The sequence below is a fragment of the Struthio camelus genome, chromosome 14 (assembly GCF_040807025.1).
Source record: "Struthio camelus isolate bStrCam1 chromosome 14, bStrCam1.hap1, whole genome shotgun sequence".
NCBI lineage: Eukaryota > Metazoa > Chordata > Aves > Struthioniformes > Struthionidae > Struthio > Struthio camelus.
Window position 1 is genome coordinate 249453 of NC_090955.1, and position 26962 is coordinate 276414.

Here is a 26962-nt window from a genome sequence, read left to right on the forward strand (position 1 = left end):
TTCCTCCAATCAGGCAGCAGATGCCTGGGCAGGAAATGGAGAATGCAGCTGCCAGCCCCACTCTGGGTCAGTGGCTGCACTGATCAATGCAGGCTAAGCTAACCGTAGTTAAAAAGGCCCCAATGATAAGTGGCTTGCAGAGTTAAGGGGAGGACTTGTGGTGGAAGGGGGCCTCGATCAAGACTGACACTGGAGCGAGACCAAAACAAATCAAAATACTAAGAGGAAGTGGGCGTTCAGCTTCCTCCATATATGTACCTCTCACACAGCACATCACACCCAGTATATGGCCCTGATAAAAATGTTAAGGGAGACATGATATGTCTAGTAATTGTCATAGTTCAAAATAACGCTCTGAGGTAGCAGTTGCCATCATTGCTGTAACTTTCTCTGTAGCTGATGATTCACTGCTGAGGGAGCCTTGCATATGTTGGGGGTCTTCAATGCACAGTCCTGCCAAATGCAGGAAACCAGTCATAATTTCTCCAGCTTGATTTTCTTTTCCTTTTTCAGATCAATTTTAGTGAGAATGTTTGCTGACCTCCAAGAGTGTAGTTTAGCTCTGGCCCCAGTGAAGCTAGAGCTCCTGTTGACTTTGTTTGTGCCAAGACTCTGCCTTTTTGAATCAGTGCCTAATTTTTTTTTTCACTGACATCACTTTTACACCTGCATAATATCTCACCCTCAATGGCATAGCTCTTCACTTAGACTTGCTTGCTCCAAATGATGCTTGAGGCGCCCATCTGCAGTCCCTCAGGTCCCAGCCCACGATTTCATTCCTCATGATGTTACTTCCTCCGGTGCTTTATGTAACAGACAGTGTCAGAGCTGGGGTGAAAGGCTGGAGGAAAACTGAAAGGACAAGGCTGACTGCAGTAGGTAAGTCCATGAAGTGCATTCTTATCTGCTTCTCAGTTGGTTTTCTGTAGAGCTTACGAGTGCTACTGACAATTTGGCAAATACGGGCGCTGATTGCTTTGAAGTGCAGGATCATCACGTCACACTGAGTAAAAAAGCTAAGTGATGTCAAAGGAAGCTTTACCTGTGTGAGATGTTAGTGAAAACTGAGCAAGAACTTGAGAATTACACCTCTGGGGACCTGAGAAAGAAAGAAAACCTCCATGGCACTGAAGAACATGGGGGGACCCAACCATATCATTGTGTAAGTTCTCAGACTTTGTGCCATTACCTATAGATATATATATTTAAGACAAAGTACACACATTCCAGAAACTTAGTACATAACAGGAACCTTGATGGCACTGTGAACTGGACTGGAAGCACGTAAACCTTCTTCCTGAGATGACTGGTGCTCTCACGAGGGGACCTTTACTGAAAATGGCCAGTGAAATAATCAGTATGTTTGTATAGTTAAGCTAGTGTCAAAGACGCGTTTGGAGAGTTTTGCAGCTATGTTCCTTATAAAGGTGGGACTGGTCTCCCAGGAACCAACTCTGCTCTCCTTCTAGCCTCCCCTAAAACATTACGGGATCTGTATACCTCAGACATCCTTCAAAATCTGTCTCCTCCCACCTGAGATGAATGCCCTTAAGCACATAATTGGCAGCATATTTTCAGTGTTATTCATGAATAACCGGAAATTGTAATGCCCTTTTTCCTTTTGCAAAAATATGTACTGGAAAAAGATATGCTACAAAGCAAAGTGACAAACTGCCAGACACAGGAGAGAATATTTATCACCTCACAACTAGAACTCTCTTTTTCCTCTCTCCTCTCCGCTCCCTTTATGTTTTTCTTCACTTTTCTTTTCTTGACTTTAAGATATGAATTCTTCAGGGCCAAGACTGTGACTAACGCCTATCTGGTTCTTTGCTATCAGTTTGATGTAAAGAAGAGCACAAACGCAGAGCAAAGACAGCCAGCAAACTGTTCATCATAAAAGGCACGTTTGTGCTCAGATCAGAAGAGTGATGTTTATATGCCAGGAAGAATTGCACCAAATTGCACTGAGCTGAGGGGATAATGCTGTCAACTTCAACATGAGCAGACATCAACTTAGGACTCTTTTGGTCCACTCTAGCTAGTTGGTAAGCTCCTGCAGGGTCAAAGATTTCATCTCAGTCCTCAAAAGACTTAGAATAATTGTTTTGACAACATTTGTGTGAATTTCTCTCTCCCCAAGAGAGGTTCACCGCTAAACCTTGAGTTGACCCAGAGATGACCCTTCAGCCTCCTTCTCTACTCAGAACTCTCAAGGGAGCACTAAGTCCAAACCGCAGGATCCTGTCTAGTGCTACAGTCCTAAGGCACATTCCTGCCAACGTACCTCAAATCCTAATACAGCACCTCTCTGGCAATAGCTCTCCTGGCTCCCAAGGCAACTGGCCAGCAACAAACTGTCATGACAAGCAGCACTCCCTGTCTTTTAGCTCTGAGCCTCTCGATGTTAGGCAGGCTTTTCAGCAGAGAGGAAAAAGAAACAGAGGAAGTTACGGAGAGATGACACACCAGTTACTGTAGGACAGAAAAAATACAGACACAGAAATTTGTCACCAGGCAGCAATGGCATCAGTCTTCAACTGCCTCAGTGCTATTCCACCACAGCAAGGATAAATATCCAAAGAGTATTTACCGACCGCTTTAGTCTCAGCTGGCTTTTACTACACCCAGCTCATCAAACCACCATATTTTACACTGTATTTTATCTGGCATTCCAAGGAATGCATCTGGTTATTAACCTGTATTCACTTTTTTCCCCTCTTACTTTAGTGAATGATTTGGCTTTTTGTGGCTTGCGGCTTACATGCAGCCAATTTGTTCCTGAACAATTGCAATACTCATGTACAATAACATTAAAAAAGACCTGATCAGCATTAATCTATTCGAACATAACAAACTTCCCCCTAAACATTCAGATGTTCCAGGCATCCTTATAGAGAGAAACACAAGGGATTAGCTATCCTATGTATTCTGCCCTATGGATCTACAGACTTGGGCTTTGCCAAGTCATCAACGAGAGTGAGTGCCAGACTCAGGACCTCCTTCCCCTGTCCCCTGAGATTTCTCAGGTGGCAGATTACCAGCAAGAATGCCCCAGTGAATATCAAAATAGCATGAAAACAGATGGTTTCTCAGGCAACTAAGACTAGATACATGTAAAGATATATAAGGTGATGTCAGTTTCTGAAATTGTACCCAGAAAAAAGTAGGAAGTTTAGCTCAATGTCACTTGGGGGCAACCCCCTGCTCCCCCCAAAAAACCCCACGCTGCATTCTTAGTTTAATGCCAGAAAATTGTTTTAGTAAGGCTGTTGACACCAATACCGTAAAAATACTAGGTGCTACTGAGTACGGCTAATGAAGAACAGGCAGCAGGGTGAAAGAATATGAAAAATGCCCTGAGAGATTGCTCATAACGGAGACCTCATCCTGAAGAACTCCCTCTGCAATAGCATACAGAGGCTTAAAAACAACAATTAGGATGCACAGATAGTGTAGTATGATATATAGAGGCTCTAGACTTTCATTAAAATGGCAAGCAGTGTGTTTAGTTTAAGTTACTAAATAAGAAATAAGATTTCCACATGCTACCCAGCTCTATTGTAGTAGCGCACTTAAGTATATGGAGTAGCTCTACTTAAAAAGGATTATCCACTTGCTTAGATCTAAGCAGATACTTAAATTATCTGCTGGTTGGAGACGTATAGGCCTGGAATAGTCACTTGAGTTTTAAAATTCGTCGAACTTACTGCATAGTTGGTTGGATTATATTTTGAAGGAAACCTTTTGTTAAAAATAATTATTAAAAGATAGTAGGATTTTTTAAAAAAACATATGCTTCATTTATTTAAATTAATGAGTAATTGAAATAGATTTGTTGGTTTCACTTCTAGTAAACTAAGTCATGGATTCTCCCTGAGGAAGGTGATTCCTCTGTGCTGGACCCTGCTCACTGCAAGGGGTGTTTTATATAGTGCAGCCTACACCCTGTAACAGTCTTCTTTGCTACATATGTTTGCAGAAGTAAAGGATGTTCCTCTTCTGGCTGCAAAAGTTTAATTTGACCCTTCAGACTCTCCTGAACGCATTCATGTTTCAACTCTTCCATATATTTTTAATACAGATTGTTCCCCATTATTTGCATTTTGAAGAGGGTCAGAGAATAAACTGACAAATTTCAAGTAGGTCTTTTATGGTTCTTATTTGCATTTAGCTATAAAGCTCCTAAAGCTTTTCATCGTTTCAGGACAGGAAATTGTACCCCAGATTGTCTTTTACACTCACAATAAAGAGACTGTAAGCCTTCTGCTTACTAAATATACTTCACATCTGTTTAAGATAGTGAACACTCCACAGATTAGTTTGGTTTTGTTCCCTGTTGCACCCAGATTCTAGCTTAATTGCCCATCAAGCATAGTTTTAAGGGTCAAAATTTGGCTGAATTGCTCCAGAATGTATTTCCTGGTGAACAGTTCAGTATCTCTTAGCAGTGCATGTGTTGCATTTTTAACCCAACCCAAACCAATTCAAAGTTCAAACCAATCAGATTTGATGCAAGAGAGGAGTCAGCGACTCCTGAGGGTACCCAGGCATCCTGCCCTTCACGGCAGGAGGCCAGCCAAGCTTCAAGCTCCTGGTATAATGCTAGGAACAGGAGTTGTTCTCTTGTGTTAAGTCCAGGGTTGTGCCAGAGTGTTCAGCTCCTTCCACAAAATACAGGGAGGAGAGAGAGAAGGGTCTTTCTTTGCTCCATCAAGTTGTCCACGAATTGGCTGTTCAGATCAAAGCCCATGAATATAGGTCACCCTATAGCAGACCACAAAGGATTCTGAATGAGGTGAACATTAGAAATAGCACAGCAGCTGTAAGACCACCTGGAAGGAAAGACCACCTTACAGAACTTTTTTTTTCCCAGTAAGCTTTGTGCTGTTAGTAATATACCTAACCAATATTTTTCCACTATGTATCTAGCTCTAGGCATCAGAAACTTTGCTACTTAGAATACGTTTTTCAGGTTTTTAGGAAAATCCCCCAAATTCTGGGGCCTACATTTTTAGTTCATCTATGAAAATGTTTTTCTTCCCTTGCTCCCCTCACCCCTCCATCAAAAGTGTTTTAATAATTTTAAGCTGTTTAACTGAAAAGCCATTCTCCTGGAAAACATATTTAAGGGAATGTTTCCAAATCACCTATCTTGAACTTGGCTTAATTGTGCTTTCTTTTCCATTGTTTCACATAAACTTTTCCCAAACTTTGAGATATCCTGAATTTGTATTTCTGAAACTGCTCTAGATTATGTTTTCTATTAACGTAAGAGATTTGTATTTACTGACATAGGCATCAAGGTGGCAGGTGGCAGGAATAAATCAGGGACCAGTACATGAAGTCAGAAGAAGGCCAGATGACTGCTGGCCATAGGTGGGCCAGGGAAACTCATTTCATTCTGTGCATCAGGGCACATACCAGGCACGATATGCTCTCAGGGCATAAAGTCACAGCCCCTTCCATTTCCTTATCTCTCTCAACCACAGTAGCAATGTAAGAGCTGCTACTGTGAATTTATGCACCCCTGAAACCACATTGGATCACAAATTCTTGCTTGCTTAGAAGTCTAGTGACACAGCCAGGGTCTCCCCCCCCTCCCCCCCCCAAGAGTCAGAACCAGTCATTCCTGAATCTCAGTCTCAGTGAGGAGAGATTCAAGCCCACAGAAAGAAGGGCTTGATTCCCATTTCCCTCACTGCTTGCTTTGTCTCCTCTGTGGTCTGTGCACTAATGTGTAAGGTACTCTGTACCCCATCAGTCACAGTGAGACAGCACTGAAGGAGACCCAGAAAAGAGCTCTGGCTACACTAAAGAGCATTTGCCACCAAGGATGACGTTAGTTATTAGTTATTTTGCTCTACTTTGCAAAAGTAGAGCAAACAGCATCTGAAATCAAGCTGCTCTCAATGATGTTAGCAACAGTCCTGGTTTCTGTGGGATGCAGCTGCCAAATCAGGACATGACAGTTTCTCACATGCACACATACCAGCTCGGGCAGGCACACAGGCTTCTTCCCCCCCTCCCCAACCTGCTGGCAGGCAGGGCTCTGGGATGGCCCCAAGCATCCTTCTGCCCTGGGAAGGAATGGCTCTTCCCCAGCTAGGAAGCAACCTTTTGGGTCAGCTCAGCCCTAGTGAGGTTTCTCTACCCAGTGAAGGAAGTTGGAGGGAGAATTTGCAAAGTTGCACTTGCTTGTGTGAGCAATGCCTGCTCCCCCGGGTAAGGCAGCAGGGCTTTAACATGCCTCCACTGAGAGGAAGGGAGCGATGCAGCCTTGTCTGGGGGTTATTGATTGATGACAGCCCAAAAACAGGGAGAAGGGCTCAGCCACAGAATGCCTTTGTTATCTCCATTGAGCTAGCAGCTGGTTTTTAGGCCAGGGGAACGAGACACCAGATCAGGGCTAACTGAAACTGCTCTGAGCAAAGGTGGCTTGGGACTGCCCCGGCTCTCTTGTGCTCAGACAGCACTTCCTGTGAGAGGGGATGTCGGCCCCCAGGGATGCCCCTGGCTGGGGGCAAAAACCCCAGAGGCTGGGTTGGGCTGGGGGGGGAGCTTCCCTGAGGCTCCTCCCCAGGGGGTGCACAGGTAGAGGAGGTCCTGTCCCGCAGGGCAGTGGACCGGGGCGGGGGGGGGGGGTGATGAACGGGGGAGGTGAAGGAGGGGGATGGACAGAGAGGGGAGATGGGTGGAGGGGGGAAGGACGGAGGGGTGATGGGTGAAAGGGGGAGACAGATGGAGGGGGGATGGATGGGGGGGTAGGGAGGCGGGTGGGGGGACGCAGGAGCGAGCAACCCGCTGCGCCTTTAAATTTCCGCGCGTGTGGGCACCCCGTGCCCCGTCGCTCGCCCCCCCTTTGAGCCCCGACTGAGCCACCGAGCTTGCTCCGCTGCGGGGGTGCCTGCGCGGAGCCGGCGCGCCCGGCCCGGCCCGGTCCGGCCCGGCCCCGCGCGCCGAGCGGAGCCCCGGCCCCGGCCCCGGCCCCGGCCCCGGCCGCCGCCGCCGCCGCCGCCGCCACCGCCCCCCGACGGGCCGCGCGCGGGGCAGGGCGGAGGCGCGCCGCGGCGCTGACCGCCCCCGCGCCGGCACGGCCGCCTGCCCGCCCCGCCGCTCCGGGTCCGGCTGCCCCCGCCTGCGCTCCCCGTGCCCCCAGCGGGGCTCTAGGGCCGGGCGCGTCCGGCAGGGGCGAAGGCGGCGGCGGCCCCCGGGACCATGCGCTGAGCGCCCGGGGCAGCCAGCGAGCAAAGTTGCGGTGGAAGATGAACAACACCGGTAAGTGCGCGGCTCCGCCGAGACGGCTCTGCGCGTTCGGGCACCTTTCCTCCCGGGTCGGCAAACGCTGGCCGCGCATCCCTTCTCCGGGACCAGCACCCTCCTTTGCCCGGGCCGGCGCAACCCGCCGGACACCCCACCCTCGGGGCCGTTACCCCCGGGGCGGGCACCCCCGTCTGGGCAACGGTCCTCCGGGGCCGGCACGCCCTGTCTGGGCTTCCTCCTTTCGGGGCTGGCAGCCCCCGGGCCGGCCGTGGCCGGCACCCTTTCTTTAGGCACCCCTCGTCCAGGCCTGGCGCTCGCACAGACACCCGCGCCCCGGGAGATGCGCCTCAAGGGCCCGGCGCGCCCCGGCTCCCCGCGGGGCACCGCGCCCCCCGCAGCCGTCCGCGGCCTGCCCGCCACCCCCGGCGGGGCGAGGACGAGCAGCAACCCCGGGGCGAGGCGGGGGCTCCAAGGACACCCAGGCTGGCTGATCAGGAGGGCTGCGCCACTGAAGGACGCAGCTCTGCACCCACTCTTCCTGGGACACGTTCAACCTTCCACAAAGCCCCTAGGACATCTGCTTCCTTTTGGAAAGTTTCTTCTGGAGGTGGTGTTTTTTGCAGAATTTTCTCTCCAAGGCAAACCCAAACCTTTCCTCTCTCCCCCTCTTAATTTTCCGTGTCCCCCCCTTCCCCCCCGGAAACTGCAAAGGGAAAAGACACAGGGGATGAGGAGGGCACAAATGCTAAAGCCAAGATTTTCAACAGTTAAAAAATTAAAAGGTGTCAATGGAAGATTGGGGCAAACTGTAAATTCTCCACCAACCATATGTGATTTTCGGGAGCGAGGCATGTGTTTGAAAAGCATAACAATCCAGGAAACAATTGCTACTAACTCTGGAGTTATTTACAAAATCTCATGTTGCATCTAGAGGTAAAGAGGAAGCGAAACAGTCAGTCCCTTTGCACTGCCCTACAGTTTTCCACCATGTTTTGCTGCTTCATAGGGTGAATGTTGCTGGGCACCTCACTTGCATGGGTCTACCCTGAAGCCCAGTGATTTCACTGCTAGCTACAACTGCCATGTGTTGGAAAACTGTGAATCATTGTTTGCCGAAACATAGGAATATAGGATTGGAAGGATCTTCTGGGTCAAATCCAGCCCTCTGCTGTTGTACCAGCAAGTCATACCACCCTTGCGAGTTTAAAGCAAAAGGTTCTCTCTCCCCTTGCGAGGAGAGCAGGACACCTTCCTCTCCCACCCAAGAAGTGGTGACATTTCCACTGTGTTTTCTGATCCTGCCTGGACCGGACTCCATCCCTCCCAGGAGACAAACTCGTTTGAAGGCTAAGTGACCTAGCCATGATGCTCCAACCTCTCCTTCTCCATCTCTCCATTATTTAAAACAGAGCAGCTCTAATCTGATCCTGATCTCAGTGGAAGTACAGCATAAGGACTATCACATGTATCCATTTGTAAAGTTTTAAACTATTAGGGGTCTTCATTGTTCAGGAATGTAGGACTGAAGGGGGGGGGACTACTTTCGTTACCAAAAGCGGTACCCGTTGTTACAGGTCACAAGGTCATATCATACCTCCTATCAATTCATCAAATTATATCTTAAAGCTTTTTATGTAGCTCTCCTGCTAATCCTCTCAGGTGGCTGAGAACCACTTACCCTTGCTAGTTTTTCTAGTTTCCAGAGCAGATTCATGGCCATTTATTCTTCTGATTACATTGTCCTTTTGCTTAAAAATAGTTCTTTTCCTCTGCTGGTGTTTACCTCCAGGTTGTATTTATAGAGTGCTCATATCCCTTCTCAGCCTTTGTTTTGTACGTTCACACAATGCAAGGAATTTCTCCCCCATCAGTGCAAAGCAGAGCTTCCCACTGAATCTGAAGGAGAGGGGCATTTATTAACTGGCACAATTCAGGGACCTACTTTAGTGATTTCTGTATTACAGAAATACATAGCACCACTGAACAGAGTCAGGCATATGAGGCAGCCTTGATCCCAAAGAAGTTAAAATAAAGACAGATGGCAAAGGACATACAGATAATTCTCAGAGATTCAGAACTGATGTGAAAAGCTAGATTAAGCAGTCCACCTAAGGTCCCCGGAAATCTGTGGTAGAGACAAGAGCCTGACCCCCATCTCCCAGCCTAGAACACAGGACCTTCCAGCCTCTAAGTACCAATTTGTTTCGCAGGTGCTGAAATGATGCTGGCCAAAGGAAAAATGTACACTTGACAGACTCCAAGTTGTTCAGAGGCATTAGCAGACTAAGATATTCCTTCAGTCGCTACGGAAAGTAATATATGAAAAGTTACCATATGCCCCTTTCAAGGAATTTTAACCAACGTCTTCTTTGGCTCCCAGAAAGCGATGTATGAAAGAACAGGCGAATATAAGCTGTCTGCGGCAGAGAGAGCTTCCTGTTGTGAAATCACAGCCAGTTTGGAAACATCACAAACATTTACAGTTATGTTAAAAAGAAAAACTTGCCAGTAGCTTAAGAAAAGGTTATTTAACTGTCATGCACATGTGTTTTTTTCTTAGACAACACCCCCAGCCCTCAGATACTTGTACGCACAGTCTACTAGAGACAGTGAAACCGCTGGAGTGTTTGCAGGATCAGTATTTTGGTACTGAAATTCATCCTTTCCTTTCACACTAGATTTTCTATTCCTATGATTAGACTGTCTTTAGATTTTTACCCTTTCCCCAGCAGTGTTTCTCTGTGGGATGCTATACTATTATTATATTTACAGATGGCTGCAATAAAGTTACATAGTAAGAGAAATTTGTAAGCTATTGATCTGACATACCAGAGTCATAGTGCATTGATCTAATCGTAGAGGTTGGATTCCAATAACTGTGCAGTACAGCATTTTATATTTGCAGAGCGTGATGTGCTCTGACAGCCCAGCTGCTAATAATTCAATTAAGATTTGTAAGGAGACAAAAATCCCATTGGATAGTTACTACTGATTATGGGTCTGACTCCACACCAGTGGAGCCTTCTTGCAGTATACAGAGGGCTTTTGATCACACATTTGAAGCACATACTCTGATAACAGAGGATGGATTTTTTTTTTTTTCAAAAGTACAAGAATGTTGTAGAAGCTGAAATCCCATTTTCATGAAGGACTGAGCCCACACCTTGCTGGCCTGGATCAGGACCTCAAGTGCCTAACGCCCCAACTCTCAGAAGAAACTTAAGCATCTAGTTCCTGTTCAAGTCAGTGTGGGAGCAGATACCTAAATTTGGACTGAGGTCCCATTTGAAAGGGAGACTTAAAAATACCTTTTCCATTTCGAGTGACTCCCCTACAACTGTTATCGTTTCTTATGTAACTGTTGCTGCTTTAAACCTTTTAGTTCTCTCTGACAATTTGAAATAAGTGATGGATCTACATGCTATAAAACATAAAGATTTTTGCAGTGAGTAGTGTGAAATTCATGACATCTCAGTTATTTACAATGCATCCTGGGGTCCTAGCAATGACAGCACTGGTATTATATCGGTAGAACCCCTCAAAAGGATTATACTTTCCTTGTAAATCATTCTACCCCATCTATTTCATCTCCAACATATTGAAGCAGGTTACACAGCATATGCTGTCTACTTACCACAATTCAGAATGGCATTAAAAAGGCTTATCTACATAGACAGATCAAACACTGCCTCACTGGCTGGCTCATACAGCTGGCAGAGTTGTAATTACAGGTCGGAACCTACAGTTCTTGCGCTGGAAATGAAATAAATGAGTTTTAGGAGATTCTGTGCTTGGCTTGCTCTACAGTCCTGGCAGCATTACGGTAGTAGTTGGTGCCTATGTTCTGCCCAGGTCCAAAGCCACTTCATCTGCAAAGAGCGGTTTGTTTCATTTACAGTGAAGCTCCACATGCTATTTTGATAGGAAGCTGTGTCTATCATTCACTCTCAGAACGATTTCTTCTTCAAGAAGTAGGCAAGCCATAAGTCAAAACATACAATCATGTGTTAGTCAAGCTGAAACAGATACAGCTACAGAATTTCCTCTCTGCCCTGCTATATAAGAACTCTGTGTTGTTTTGGTAGCTGATATAGGGAAACTCCTACCTCTGTACAGTGCAGTCATACTGTTTCCATGTGTTCCCTTGTGCCTGCGGCCAGTAATTGTCCCTGGCCTTATGCTTCAACGTGTGAGCTCACCTGGGCAAGGAATAGTTTTTTGTTCTGCACTGGTGCAGCACCTAACCCAAGTGGCTTTTGTCCACAGCTGGAGATCTTAGCACTGTCATTCTCCAGTGTGAGAAACATCATGAACACGGAGGCTGTTGGTACAGGACTGGTTCTTTGTTGTTTCATGTTGTTGGCTAGTTTACAAAATAGAAGTGCTTCCATGAAATAACTTGTATCGCTTTGGTCCAAATCTCTCGTGTTTTTACAGCTATTGTAGTGTCTGAGCCAAGTGACATGTAAATAAATGAGTTCCCATTTAACTGCTACTCTTGAGGTTACTTATTCTCTTCTCCTCAAGAGTGGGTTTTTGCTCACTTCAAGAGTGGAATTTGATCCTAGTCTTTGGAAGAAGTTACAGATTTGCTTGACAAAGGCAACTGCACAGATGCAAAGACATACATTTATGTCTGTACGGTCTTTTAGTACCACGTTCTGCTTTAAGAGAAAAGCATTTATATAAGAGCAATAAAGTCTGGATTAATTAGATTGAGGACTGGCTAACTGGCAGTTCTCTGGAAGATCTCTGTACACTCATCAAATGGTAGTATTCATAATGCAGGGACCAGGGACAGGTGGATGCTGCTCAACACTTTCATTGGTATGCACACAAATAGAAAAGTATCAGATGAAAAAGTTCATTTAATGATGCAAGGACTGGTAAAAGGGTAATTAATAATGTAGGCAGGGCAGTTATGTGAAGACGTCTGGATCATTAATTTGGATCCATTCAAACAAATTACATTTAATGCATAATATAAAGCTATCAGTTCAGAGACAAGGAATAGAGAAAATGTAGCCTTGGAAACAATTTGGAGGTCATAATGGACAAGCAAGTCAACTTGATGGAGTAACAAGCTAACGGAGAACAGTGAGGACTGGCTCTAAGAGAGCACTGAGCTCTGTAGATAGCATCATCAGAACCTACTCTGGAATGCTTCCTACAGGTCTGTCCTCTGTATTTTATGGGCGCTATTGAAAAACTGGAGAAGGTTCAGAAAAAAATCCAGAAGAAAAGATTTCAGGACAGGAGAAATTGTCTATCTGCAAAGATTTAAAGAGCTCCTCCATTCAGTTTGCCAAAAAGAAGACTGTGTAAAAATGTGGTTGTAAGGCAGTATATGTCTTCCCAGGAGAAATACTGAATACTAAAAAGGTCTTTAACCTAGGGGAAGAAATGATAAACAATTCCAAAGGCTGGAGATAGAAGCCAGACAGCACTAATTGGAAATAAGGGCTTTATTTTATAAATGAATGATTCATTACAGGAACAAGGTGTGGAGGATACAAAGGAGGATTCTTGCTGTCTTCAGACCAAAGCTCTCTGGAAGACAAGTTTTAACTTTATTCTGGTGCAGCTGATTGAAACTGCACTGCTCCCGATCAGAGCTGAATGAGACTTTCTCATGCCCTTGCCAAGATATTCTCCCTTTGCCTCCTGTTTGTTAGGCATCTTCCATCTGTAGATCTGAAGCCCTTCTTCCTGGGCAGGAGCAGTGAAAAACAGGAATTGTGTGCATCTGTTTTCACTGGGCATCTAGGTTTGGTGCCCTCTCATCCCACTGTTGTGATGTTGTGGTCCCTCCATCTGCATGGTCACTTCCATCTAAAAGCTCTGCAGATCTCTGAAACTACGCAGCACATTTCTGTCCTCTGTTCTCAACGTCTCTCCAATTTTAACATATGTCTGAGCTGAATTAGTGCCAAAGGAATGAAGAAACCACAGTCCACAAAGTTCATCAGTCAGAAAAAGCCACTTTTAGCATCCTTAGAGATGCCTGAGCTAGACTGTGGCAGCATCCAAGGCTGAAACTAGTATCTGCACCGCAGAGCTAAGTCATTCCTTGGGCCACCGTCAAAGACTATGGGCCTGGGACATGTCTACAAATTTCCCTGCAAGTGTGAAAACTCATTGTTCAAGTTGGTCTTGAGATCAAATCCAACTGCTCAGTGGGTTTTTCTTTTGTTGGTTGATGTGGTCCCTTATAAGCCTTAATCTAGACTAATTCCCAAATTTGGAGAACATTTGAAAGCGGGTAATTGCAGTCTTTCGGGCAATATTACATCATATAATGTGTATCATTTGAAAGAAACTTTTGAAGAGTGAAAGCTGCATGGGTTGATTGCCATTCCAGGAGAAGAAACTTGGAGGTGGGGAGGGATAAGGGGAGGACTGTAGTGTAATTTTATGTGGACCATGGCAGAAATAAAACCTTGTTCAAACATAAGTTTGCCCAGAGGAAGGTGGGTAAGGAGAGGAAGCTATCCTTGTCAGTACAAGGAAATATCAAACAATAAGGGGAGGAGCAGGCTAAAGAAATTCCTATTCCCCAAGAGTTTCCTTTTAAGCACAAGGTGGGTGTGTCTCCCTCCAACATAAAACACATCCTAAAATAAACATGCATAATTATTTGTGAACATACACATTCCTTATGGCGCAATGTTGTTTTTGGCCATTCAGAAGTTAGAGCCAGATCCTTTTAAATGGTTCAGATACCAAAAGATGCAGAAATTGAAGCAGAGTGGGATTGTCCTGATCAAAGGCAAACAGTAGTCCATTGTGCTTGACAGATTTGCTTTCATTTCATTAATTGTTTGAGGTATTTTTTAAAATAAACACTTGTTTATTTGAAAAAGAAAAAGAAAAAAAAACACAAAAAAAGACCAAAAGACCAAAAAAAAAGAAAAAAAAAGGGTAATTTCTTTCAGGAAATAACTGATAAACAGTTAGAAAACAAGTAAGGAAGAAACCAGAAGTGGCCAATGGTTGGCACAGTGGAAAAGAGTAGGACGCAATGCCTGTTGTTACCATACTATGAACAGGGTCCATTGCCATAAGTTCTCTTCCCCTAGCAATGTTTCTGAAGGCAGTAGAAAGAAAAACTCAGGATTATTTAATTCCATTTTGCTGTAGAAAATTTATCACTGGAGGGAAAGTGGGTAACTGTCTTTAAGCTGTATCACTTTTTTTTTAAAGTGGATGTCTCCATTGTTATTTTACGCACAGGAAATGAGTTCATTAAACTATTTTATGTCATGCTTGCTTATGAGCCAAAGCTTGGGAGATCCAGGTATTCTCCACAGTTCCAATCTTCTCACTGCTCAGTGTTTCAGTACAGAAACTCCCTCTGATGAGAATAAGGGTGAAAATGCACAGACTGTGCTCAGGATTTGTCAGATCCCAGGAACAGAGTAGGTAATACTTGTATCCCACTCTTGGATGGGCACTTCTAGGAAAAACCACACATTGCAGAAGGTGGTATCACACCTCTAGAGCCATGTTTGTTCCTTGGAGTTAGTCTTTAAAATGCCACATTATTCAGCATAAAAGATACTGACCAGTTAAATCACACGGAAGGAGAGTACAGATACTGAATGCTGAGCAACAACTGAGAAACCTGATTTTGCTTGTCTGCAACTTGTTGAATATAAACACACTGTTGACCTGTAGTGGGCCAGATGTAAGGACTCAGTTACAGCCATTAAAAATCTCATGCACTTCACTACCAGAAATTTAGTTTAGAATGTTCAGTCATTGAAATTACTGATTTAAAAATGCATGAGGCAGATCTGACAGAGGAGCCAGGGCTACAAGACATTCAATCCACTTCTACTCCCTCCCTGTTTTTAACTGGCAACACTTTTCAGCACTCTGCTGTTAGAACTGCTGCAGACTTGCTGCTGGTTGTAAAAGAGCAACTGCACTTCAGCAACAGTGAAGGGTTTGGCACATAACATTTCTGAAGTGATCTGGAGAGAAAGACTAGCTACCGGTTCCGTGACTTCAATAATTAGGGAGATGCCCTGGTCAAAACAACAGTGGATAGCATGAGGCAAGAGCACATGCTACAGTACTGGGGATTGGCAAGCATACAGTTCTCTCTCCCTCCTTTTCCGAAAGCTGTTTTAAGCCTCCGATTTCTTCTTCTGCACATGAACCGTTCCATTCAGAGCCAGTATGACCACATACAATGTGCCAGTTCTGCAGGTTGGCTCAAATAGTGATGTCTACAGGACAGCTCTGACTGCCACCCTTGAGCAGCAGTCACTCCAAGAAAAGCAAGGAGCTTCATTTATATTTCTTTTCTTTATCTTGCATCACAATCTCTAGGTTAGCTAATGCTGAAGAATCAAATGAGGAACAGCAGGACATCTTCTTCCTGCTGAGGGTTTGCAGAACACAAGGGCTTCTTTAGATAACATGCCTCTTGGACTAAATTCTCTGAAAGTCCCTACAGAGCTACTGGTATAATCACACACTGGAATTAGAAAAATTGGATAGAATATTCCCAGAAATGAATTTATATTTTGAGGATACTTCTTTCCAGGTTAAAACTATGATGACTTTCATTTCTAGAGCCTGAAGTGATTGATCAGTACACAGAGACCCTAAACGCTCACTACCAAGCTGAAGAGGGTGACGAAGGTAAAAGTGGAAATACCAGATGTGCAGCCCCATTTGTCCTCAATGCAACCTTGCTGTTAGATATCAAAGGTTCTTAATACCAGGTACTGGAAAATACAAATGGTTCAGCAAGTTTCAGTAAAGTGGTCAGACTGCCATTTTATGTTGTTCCCACATATTGCATACGTTAGCAAACTTACTTAAAAACCTCTTGTAACTCCTTTATAACATCTCCCAAGCCAGGGTATATTTGATGAGTGCATAGTACACTCTTAACACCATTTTGTCTCATGCTGTGAACAGGTGTTTTTTTAAAACTCAACAGTTGCAGGTAAGCAAAATCAGATTCCTCAGTTGTTGTTTACCATTCAGTATCTGTACTCTCCTGCACTGTTATTTAACCGGTCAGTATCTTTTATCCTTGCTCCTATTAAGCACATTGTGATGTTGTTGAATGACCTTCCTCCAGCTATACACTGATGTTTTCCATCTTTCTCTTACTCCATCACTGGAGATCTTTCCTCTCAGTCTTAGGAGTCCCCTATCAAGAGTCATTGTGAAGAGGTGCCCTCGTAAGCTGTCTGCAGTACCAACACCGCCACAACTAGTTTTATTTATCCTGTAGAAAAACCGTACACTAACAAATGACTGCAGAGTGTGCTTTACCTATTAAGTACGCAGGGTTGTGCACAGGGTTGGCATGTTCCTTAAACACATCCTACTAGCCAAAATTGATGGCTGTTTATATTCTTTTCTGTACATAATCTTCTAGCTAGCAGTAGTTAACCAGCCTCCTGATTAATATGGTTGTATGGATATTAACGGTCATATCTGTAGTTCTGTTTTTGCATATGGCACACATGAAACTAGATCTGATAAATCACCAGATACAGAATAATTCTGAATCAGTGTATGTGGTAAGGGGCCTGATTAGAACAGCCTTCTCCTTCCTCCTGGACTAATCTGAGATCATTCACTCGGTTTTTAACTCAGGTGAAATTTCTCCAGTTTCTCAGAATTCTACAAAGACTGTTTTCTGAGTAATACAAAATGCTGGATCATCAGCATCATTCTGAGTATTGGAAGAAACTGCAGCAAGGGTAGGACATTCAGAGAAAACAGTCTCTTTTATCTCTCAAAACCTAATAGCACTGATATGCCTTTATTGGTTCAATACAAATTACTTCAGTTGGACCAAGATAACAGTAAGAAAAGTACTGGGACACCAAATGTTAGAACAATCAGAGAATCATTTAAGCAGCCTGCAGTCAATATTACTTCATTCTCGGTATGGTGCCCAGCTGAATTTTAATTGTCTTCACTTCCAGATGACAGAAGTCTGCATTTCAGAATACTCAAAAATATAACAGCATGGTAACCACATTTCCAGAAACTTATGCCATGATTTAGCATAGCATTTGCCCCTAGGGACCATGTCCCAAAGGGTGTGTCTGGGGATGCTCTTCCCTTATTCCCCATACGTAGGGCATACAGATTTTGCACACAGAATGGTAAAATATCTTGTCCTGTGCCTTTCCTTAAAATGGAGAGCTCCCCTTTCTTCTTATGAGAAGAATAAGAGAGTTCTGATTGATTAACCATGTAATTACCTATTGATGACTAGAAAAATAGCTCTAGTGAGAGCAAAACCCTTCTCTCTACTTATCACCATCTGTGAACATTCGGTATTTGGCTTCTTCACACCACATTTTTCATCTCATCTAAAACCCCAAGAGGGAGGATCTCTATTGTTGCCTATTTATGCAGTCTTTCAGCATTTCATTTAGTTATTTAAAGAAAATAAAATTTAGGCCGAGGATAGCTTGAAATGGCTGTGCCATGTAAAGTGTACTGTGAGTAGAGTGTCCATAGATGAGTTTTAAGTCCAAAGAACAGTGAAGAAAAGCTAGCTTACTGTCAATCTGTTTAAATTTCCCTATATAAGTACTTCCAGTATAAAAAGTTTAGAGACCCTGGTTGGCCTAGGTCATAGATCAGTCAAGTAGGTCACAGACCTACCTTTCCTTTTGCAAGATAATTCACTTTTTAGAAATATATTTTGATGCTCAGAAAAGATCGTACTTGCAAGGGGTCCTGGCATTTACAGAGGGATGGAGGTTCTTTTGACTAGAGAAAGGATTGAAGTTACACACTGAAAACTGAACTTAAATTGAAAACAGTAACTTCTTATTTTGGGTCATAACTATTTCATTTAGTGCATTACACCTCAGCTGCATAATCAATATAAAGTATTAGCCAAGATTTTAGCAAACTGTGTCTTATCCCTTGTGATTACTACTGTTGGCAAGTAATTCCATTTTTGTTTCCATGGTAAAGGCAGATGGGAAGATTATGTGTTTGGCCACCAAGTGTTCATGTCAGTTTGGCCAGGCTGAATTGATTCTTTATCTGTTGATGGAACTAATTTTGTTGACTGTTGAGTAAATTTTGCAAACTACACATTGAATTAAAAACCACTCCTATGAAATGTTTGTACTGTGTTATGAGAACAGCTACTATGGCTAAAGGGCATTTCTTTTGCTGCAGTAAACCCCTTCAGCACTCTTGAATCAAAGTGTTTATACTTAGCTCAGGGCAAACAGATTTCCGGGGTAGGTTCAAAGGGGCTCTAATGTCATTAGTCCTGTTGGGTGCCAGAGGTGCTACCCATATCATGTGATATACCCTGGGCCCTTCAGATGTACATCTTTATCTCCCCCAGAGTGCTTGGGCTACATCTGCTTCAGTCCAGTTATGACCTTGAACCATGTTCCCTGGAACAGCTACAGCACCACATGGAAGCACAGCGCATACCCTCTGCACTCATCTCTCCATCAGTTCTCTTTTCAGAGCTGAATCTTTCATTGGCAGGACTCCTGCTGTTTGAGAGGTTACTGGTGTAAGATAAAGTCAATTGTGCTGTATAATCTGGTATAAGAAATCATGATGACTAACATGGCTTTTCCCTCCTTTTTCCAGAAATCACAAAGCCACCACTAGCACCGAAACCAAAGATTATTGGTCATCTTTCTCCAGTAGCTGTGTCTAAATTTTCTCCTTCGCTGCCAAGGTCTGATACGCTTCATAACCCAAATTCTACGTCTAGGGGTCCCAAACCACCTATTGCTCCTAAGCCAAAACTCTCAGCTGACGTTGAGGGGAAATCCAGTGTTTATACCAACAACAACTTAAATACATTCTCAAATGGGAAACTGGTATGTCCTGACGGAGAGCTGTATGAAGGAAATCAGTACAATGCTGAGTGCCCAGAATCTGAGGCAGATAACGAATACATTGTAGTTCCTGAAGCTCAGCTGACTAGCAAAGACTATAATGACTTGGAACATGAGCATGACGAGAGCCTAGACTCCTCTGTGGAGAATGTAGTTTTGGAAACTCCAGAAAAGGTGGGGAAGGAAGAAAATAACAACATTGCTAATGATGAAGACACTGACAATCCAGAAATCACTGAAGCTGAGCACCACAACCCTTCAGATATTGCTGAACTGATGGAACCAGACTCAGAAGAGTCAACCAGAGAGTGTGACCAGTCCAAAGCATTTTGTGAGGAGTCCTCAGATGCCTCTGATGTGGATAATAATGCTTCCAAGAATGCAGATGAAGATGAGGATGTTGCAAATGATTGCAATGAAATCAAAAACAATTTGGAGGAAACTTTTAATAGTCTGCAATTGGTTAAGAATTATAGTGATTGTAAGACTGACAGTGATAACACTTTGAACAGAGATGAGATGGGTGATACCTGTGAAGATATTCTAATGATAAAGTCTCTGCCTGAAACTTTAGAGGAGGGAGACAGGTATCCAGTACATGATGGTGACTGCAGTGCGCAAGCAGAGCTTGATTTGAACATGGAAGAGATGTCAGAAAATGATGGCTGTGAGGGCCCTAGCATGCTGCCCAATGAGGCCCATGAAGAAACAGCTCCCAGCCTGGAGATGACTGAAAATGAACCCAACACTGAAGATGGTTTGGGAGACTCCGTCTATCCAGCTGCAGCTGAAGAGGAGGAAGCAGACCCAGACGACCACAGCGATACAAACACAGGAAATACTAGTGATGGCTGCCAGATCACTGAGAGGAGAGGTGAGGAGGAAACATCAAAGGCAGCCTGTGAAGCAAGCAAAGACTCTGAGAAAGGGGAGGAAGAAACTGTGAATACGGAGAGTATGGATAATGGCTGTCAGATTACTCCTTTTGAGAATGAATGTGGTGAGGAAATACCCCAGGAACACTCAGATGAGAATCTACAAACAAAAGGGACCTCTCTGGATGAAGATGAACAGATCTCGGCTACTCTATCTAGTGGTCCAGGGATGGAGTCACAGCTGGAAGATGCGCTCATTGAAGAGCATAGTGAAAGTGTTGTGGAAACCTCTGAGTTAGATGAGCTGCTCCTTGAAGACAATGAGGTGGAACCAAACAGCCCCAGCAAAAGTGTCCTAGGTCCACCTGAACAGGTCCCATTTGAAGAAGAGTTAGCAGTCTGTGAGCAAGGCAAAATGAATGCAGAATGTGAGAGCAAACATGTCTTGCATGAGAATTTAGCAGTCCCTGCGGTGGTCATTGCGCCTGAAGAATCAGAGGAAAGAGAAACAAGCAGTGATTCTCTAGATGACCCTTATGTGCTTCCTGCAGAGAATGAAACCCCTCGTGATGGACAGACTGATTTAAGAGCTGATCACAGTAAAAGGGATGACTTAAGTATGGATGGTGAAAACAACTCGCTGCCCATCGATCGGAAAAACATTGTCACTAGAACGCGGTCACTCTCTGGAAAAATGCCGGGCTATGTGCCAGAAACAGTTCCAGAAGAAACTGGGCCTGAAACTGATTTACCATCTTCCCACAATGGCTCGGCAACTAAAGATTTAAGCAATAACTTATTGTCAGTGGAAGGAAAACCAATGGAAGTCAATAGGGCACTACCAACCACATCAAGATGTTTTATTTTATATCCTCGGTCTTACTCTGTTGAAGGGAGAGAGATGCCTGTCTCAATTTACAAAGAAAGTGATGGCTGTGTACTGGAGGATGGTAGAATAAAAAGGACAGAAGACAACTTGTCTTTGTCTTGTGTCATTGGTTCCTCAGGTAGTTTTTCTCAGAGAAATCACCTTTCGTCAGGCGGTGTATCTACTCCCTCCTCAGTTGTCGATATACCACCTCCGTTTGAACTTGCTTGCATCACCAAAAAGCCAATCACTAAAAGTTCCCCTTCACTTTTGATAGAGAATGAGTCACCTGATAAGTATTCTAAGAAAAAGAAATCTTCCTTTAAGAGGTTCCTCACTCTAAAATTCAAGAAGAAAACTGAAAATAAAGTCCATGTGGATGTTAATGTTTCGTCTTCAAGATCCTCCTCAGAGTCCAGCTATCATGGGCCTTCAAGGCTGATGGAGTTGGACAGGAGGAGCCTAAGTAGCTCACCTCAGTTAAAATCACATGCAGGGAAGCTCCGTATGTCTGAGTCTCCCTCAGCTGTTCTTTTCTATAAGGATGGTAAGAGAAAAGGGACACCCAAGTCCTTCAGCAGGAGTGTGTCACGAGTGGAGTCCTTCGAGGACCGGTCCAGACCTCCTTTCATGCCACTTCCTTTAACGAAACCTAGGTCAATTTCTTTCCCCAACGCTGACACTTCTGACTACGAAAATATTCCAGCTATGAGCTCTGACTATGAAAATATACAAATTCCTCCTCGAAGACCCACGAGAGCAGGAACTTTTACTGAGTTTTTTGAAGATCCCAGCAGGGCATTATCTGCAGCTAATGAGAATGATGGCTATGTGGATATGAGCAGCTTCACTGGCTTTGAGAGCAAGCAGCAAACCACAGACCAGGAAACAGAAAGGTACTGTAATAAATTATTATGTAAGACCTGCTAGCCTTGGCCAAACAGGCAAGGCCTTCCCTGCTAGGTATCATAGGCAGATCCTCCGTGTTGCTTGGCTTATCCCCCTGTCAGGAAAGGCTTACAAGAAAGATTGGAAGAATACAAGTTAAGCTTTTATCAGTGGAAAAAAAAAAAGGACTCCAAATTAACATGTAGATAAACTCTTTACCTTATAAACATATATTAACAAGTCCAGTGGAACTGGATCCTATGGTTAGCAGATAAAGGCCAAAGAGCATTTAAAAATATCTAGTTTACCCAATGGATCTAATTTTTGTGGCCTTTTTTGAGGGAGGGGGTTTTCTTTGTTCTTCAATAAGAAATGTTTCTGACTTCTTAACTGAATGAAAAGAGCGCCCATTTGCCTGGAGGGGTTCTAAAATCTCTGCTTCATTTCACTCCTGTCAATTTCCCTAAGCAACAATATATATATAATGTTTCCTTCAAAGTACAGCAATTAAGTATAGACCAGAAAATCCCAAACCATGAACTAATCAGACTAGACAATTACTTTTAAAACTTGCTCTAAAGCCTATCGTTATGAACCCTTAACAGAGCTTCTGGTTTCTGAATGAATTAAATAGCGCTGTCTGAAATCATATGCATTGCTAACATTAATAACATCATCTCTCATCCGCATTCTGTTAGGTTATTTGCAAACAAGAAAATGCTCTGAAACTACTGCTTTTCATAGTTAAATTGGAGGAATGCACTCAAGAACTTTGAATTAATATTCCATCATTACATTCGTATCGTTGGATTATAGCATACAATCGGTGGAGCACAGAGATGGAAATAAGAATGGTGTTTTCCATTAAGTTCATGTTAAACAGGTAATGGAAAAACAAAGTGCAAAGCAAACGAATGGAAAGGAATGTCTTTAATAAATATAGTCAGATTCTGTTAAAGTGGTGTGAGAAAGATAAAAGTTTTCAAAGCAAGATTTTCATGTTCATTTTCATACATTCTTCTCCTTATGAAGATTTAACACTCCCATTTCTTTGCTAGATTTATTTTTTCTGGTCCTCTCTCTTGTCAATGTGAAGGGAACAAACCATGGGCGTTTCACACATCCCTCCTTCGATACTTCAGACTTGTGGAATGAAAGAGCCTTTCTTCAATGTCTCTGAATGAGGCTCCAAACTGTTTCTAAGATAAGAATGACATATAGTGCTCTGTCTTTCTGAGAGAAGCAGGAATCCGGGGCAGCGTGGGGAAAGATGTCGTGTCAGTACTTAAGCTGTCCATCCAAACATGCCTGAAACTGAGCTGCCTAGGATATGGGCCTGTGGTTTAGCTCTGTAGAGATGATGGGCTGCCTACGATGTTGGGAGCCTGAGTGGTGCTGGTGCTGGGACGCGGTGGAGTACAGTGTAGCTTCACAACATGCACAGCCACATCCCCAGAGCAGTGATTAGCCTTAGTCACACTCATTTCAGCGGCTCCTGTTGTGCCCAGTGCACTGACGTTTGCTCTTGGAAATACTGGCCAGTTCTTTGTGTCCATGAAACACCGCCCACTTTGGGTCATTCTTGAAGAACCAAGTTAAAAATACTAAAACTACGTAAATTGCTGTGACTTGGGCCCATTTATGAACTTCCTGTGGAAGCCTGTTGTTTCAAGGGGAGAGCCAATCCAAACCGGTTCAGGAAGTCTCAAGGTCAAGGCGTGAACATAATTTTTCAGGCTGCTGCTTGTTATGCATGCAGTTCCTGCTGTTGGGGGAGAAATGGAGGCTGGGCTCCCCTGAACAGCCCCTTTATCAAGATAAATGGGGCAGAGGGGAAAAGCAGGAAGCAGACAGCAATATACAAATGGTGCTACTGAGATAGCTATTATTTGCAGTATTTGTCAGATTGTTTTGGAGAAAGACCTGCCTGAAAAGCTTTGATGAAATATAAATGAGTAACATACATCCAATGGCATAACATAATTAGAGAAACAGTGTATGGTCTAATCCTAAAGCAAAGCAAATCGTACAAGTACATGTACATGAACCTATTTACACATACACAGATGATGTATGGACAAGGATGTTTTATTTCCTGTTAAAGTAGTTCTCCCTAAAATATCCCTGAATGGATTTATACTTTATAATATGAATACCTATCAAACACAGCTCTACCACAGCTGTGTTGGGATAAAAATGACTTTGAATTTCAGCTTGCTTATATCTTGAGGCTTATTTCAACCATTTGAGAGTGCAAGTGTGTTGGATTAAACTCTTGTAATACACGAGCCTTGAGTCCATGAGCTTCTCTTTGGTGCATTACACCTGCAGAGCACCAGTACTGAGCATCTGCTCGCACCTCACGAAATTGCTACATTTTTGATGAATGGCCCAGAACAAATCTTTTATTACAGTTCAGAAAACAGAATCAGAAAGTGCTATAAAAATTATAATAATCCAGGAACCACCACCAATATGTGTGACTGGGGAAAAGCATGGTGGGGGCAGCTTATAGAAATTGACAGATGAGAAGATTCACTGTTTAATTTTCTTGCTTAAAAAGAAAGACCATGTGGAGTAGATTTAAACCAATAATTTCTAATTAGAAGCAATCAAGTTTATCGAAAAAGTCCAATAATGACAGTGCACTAGAAATATATCTCAACTTACATTACCATCCCCAGGATAAAACTGGGAATATTGCCCCCTGAAGGGCAGTTCTTGTATGTCTCCAAAATTTAGCTATGTAGTATTAATAATTAAACTCTAATTCAGGTATACAACAATATAGGTCAGCATTAGCCTTCTGTACAGCGTAGCACGAACGGGACATAAGTAGAATCAGACAAAATGCCCCTGACCTTTCCCCAGTCCAAATAGCCTGAGTCAGACTTGGCTTTCATTTGATTTTGAAAAGTCACTTTCTAACCCTTTTGCCTTGGAGAGCGGCACTCTGAAGTGCCGCTCTTCAAACAACATAAACCAATTGTTCAGGCTGAAAGCAACAGGCAGCTGGTCCCCATCTCTTTGACAGTACACTGTGACCTATAGTATCAACTTGACCCTCAGCAACTTTAAATCAGAGCAATTCCAGCAAGGTTACTGACTAGACTTTAAATGGACGAAAGTCAGTTAGAATTAATTAAAATACGTTGGGACATGTCTCAAAGAATAGCTTCAGTAAGCCAGCTCTGGACATTCAGAGCACCAACTTACAACAGTGTGATAAACATCATGGGGATGGGAAAACAGACTCCTCAAACACGCATTGTATTCGTCTACTGCAGTTCCACTCCCAGTGCTTTCAGAAAAGACAGAGAATCTCTTATCAGGGTTTAGATAAGATGGCACAAGTTGGGATTGCATTAAGGATTGCATTTCCCCTTTTTACTTTCTACTTAGAGTTCATGATTTGGCTTTACCTCATTTGCTAAGTCTGAATCCTTCTTTCTGCTAACATGCTCAAAACCCAGAGAGGAAGGGAGCTAGGGAGAATAGAGGAGTAAAAGGAGGATATCTGCAACTGATCCCACTGAGTTGAGTATTCACGAGAAATAGGCTAAAAGCCCATGTTACAGTCCACCTGTACATCCCTATGTGCTCCTGCATAAAATGGTCATCTATTTACACTAGAAGGACCTTGGTCTGATTAATGGACTTACCACCAAAAGGGTCTTGCTGAGACTTTTTCTCTCAAACTGAGGGGTGGGGGGCGGCAGGGGGCAGTGTGCAGATCCCAGTGCTCTGTGCAATTATACCAAGGTTCATGATACTTCCTAATAGGTCTCTAGGATTGCAGTCTCATGCCTGTAAGTTACTCCCAAGGTGCCCACTGTCCACTGCTCTTCAAGACATACGACACCTATCAGATGCCTCTCAGAAGCTTTAGTACAATTAGAAAAGCAGATCACCTTTTCAGTATCCTATTCCTCTGCAAATGTGCATCATTCCCAAATATCCTCAAGGAAGGAGCAAATGTCTTTAGCAGAAAGCCAGGAAAACAACATGGCTCATGTGTGTCAAGCAAGCGCGACCTTTCCTTTAATTTGGCCAGTTTCAAGTATGAACATGCAGGTGCCCAGGAACTGATACAACAGTGCTAGAATCTAAAGTATTAGCATTGAAGATGATGCTTCATGGGTCAGTAGCTACATTAGATGCTTTGCAAGCAATGTTCTTTGCACATAGCCATAGTCATGCTGGGCTTGTGCCAGGCCTAGGCACAAGACTATGTCAGCTCAGATAGATTCCAAAATCTATTCCAAAATCAGATTATAGTTACACAGTAGTACAGCCATTGCCTGAGGCTGATGGGCAGTAGTGAATGCAAATCCCCAACCTTAAGTGGATAAAAAAACAGAGGGTGAGCAGTCACTTCCTCCTCCGACAGGTATTTACCTGTCCCTCTGCCTCAGCACTGGATCCATCAACCTAAGTTCTATCAAATTATGCCACTTAAGTGATTATGTCCTTTCTGTTCTCTGCAGGTAACCAGACAGCCACTAATTAGCTCCAAGATAGCATTCAGATGCAGCCTGTATGACTGCTTATTCCCTACCCTTCTGTAACAGATACAAAAGAGCTTAACAAAAGCTGAGAGTAAGAAATATTTTAGAGCATCAATACCCTACCTAAATCAAGGTCTGAATAACATGCTACTCAGAGCTTCAGATGCCCTTAAGCTTAAGGTGAAATTTAAACCATTAGAGTGAATTTCCCCCTAATAGTACATGTTTTTAACCAATAAAATCAAGGCACTGTATCCCGAGCTTTCTCTGCTCCTTCAAATGGAAGCACATAGGTTATGTAAGATAAAATCACCTACTCTTCCGAGGCACAGTGTGGTATCTAAGCACAACATATGAAGGATAAGGTGAAAGTCTAGAGATAATAACATACGTAATGGAAGCCTCCGTATAAACAGTCCACACATCAAAATAGCAAAGACCAAGTACAGATGATCAGTTTTTTCATATTTAAAATAACATAAGAAATATGCAGGAATATTATAGATCTCTTGTCTCATAATAGCGAATTACTTTAATTTATATAGCCTCAAGGAAGTTCACACTGCTTTAATGTATGTAAAAGACTAGCAAGTTTCCAAACAGAAAGAAGGTTCTTAGTAAACCTTTTACAGCAATACCACTAGGATTGTCAAAGTGGCAGCATGTCAGAGTTGCTCATATACTTTAGTAAGGGAC

The 26962-nt window shown here is 43.4% G+C and overlaps 1 protein-coding gene and 1 long non-coding RNA gene across 4 annotated transcripts in view; one reads left to right on the top strand and one right to left on the bottom strand.

The window, feature by feature from the left end:
• Positions 1 to 26962, bottom strand: part of LOC138061017 (uncharacterized) — a 156923-nt gene that overhangs the window by 23841 nt on the left and 106120 nt on the right. The window lies entirely within an intron of this gene.
• FGD5 (FYVE, RhoGEF and PH domain containing 5) overlaps positions 7118 to 26962 on the top strand; it is a 122112-nt gene continuing 102267 nt past the window's right edge. For both annotated transcript variants that reach the window (XM_068907665.1, XM_068907666.1), the window contains exons 1-2: positions 7118 to 7278; positions 18874 to 21766. In XM_068907665.1, the coding sequence (XP_068763766.1) occupies positions 7266 to 7278; positions 18874 to 21766 (2906 nt within the window). In that variant the 5' untranslated portion in view covers positions 7118 to 7265. The remainder of the gene's footprint in view (positions 7279 to 18873; positions 21767 to 26962) is intronic.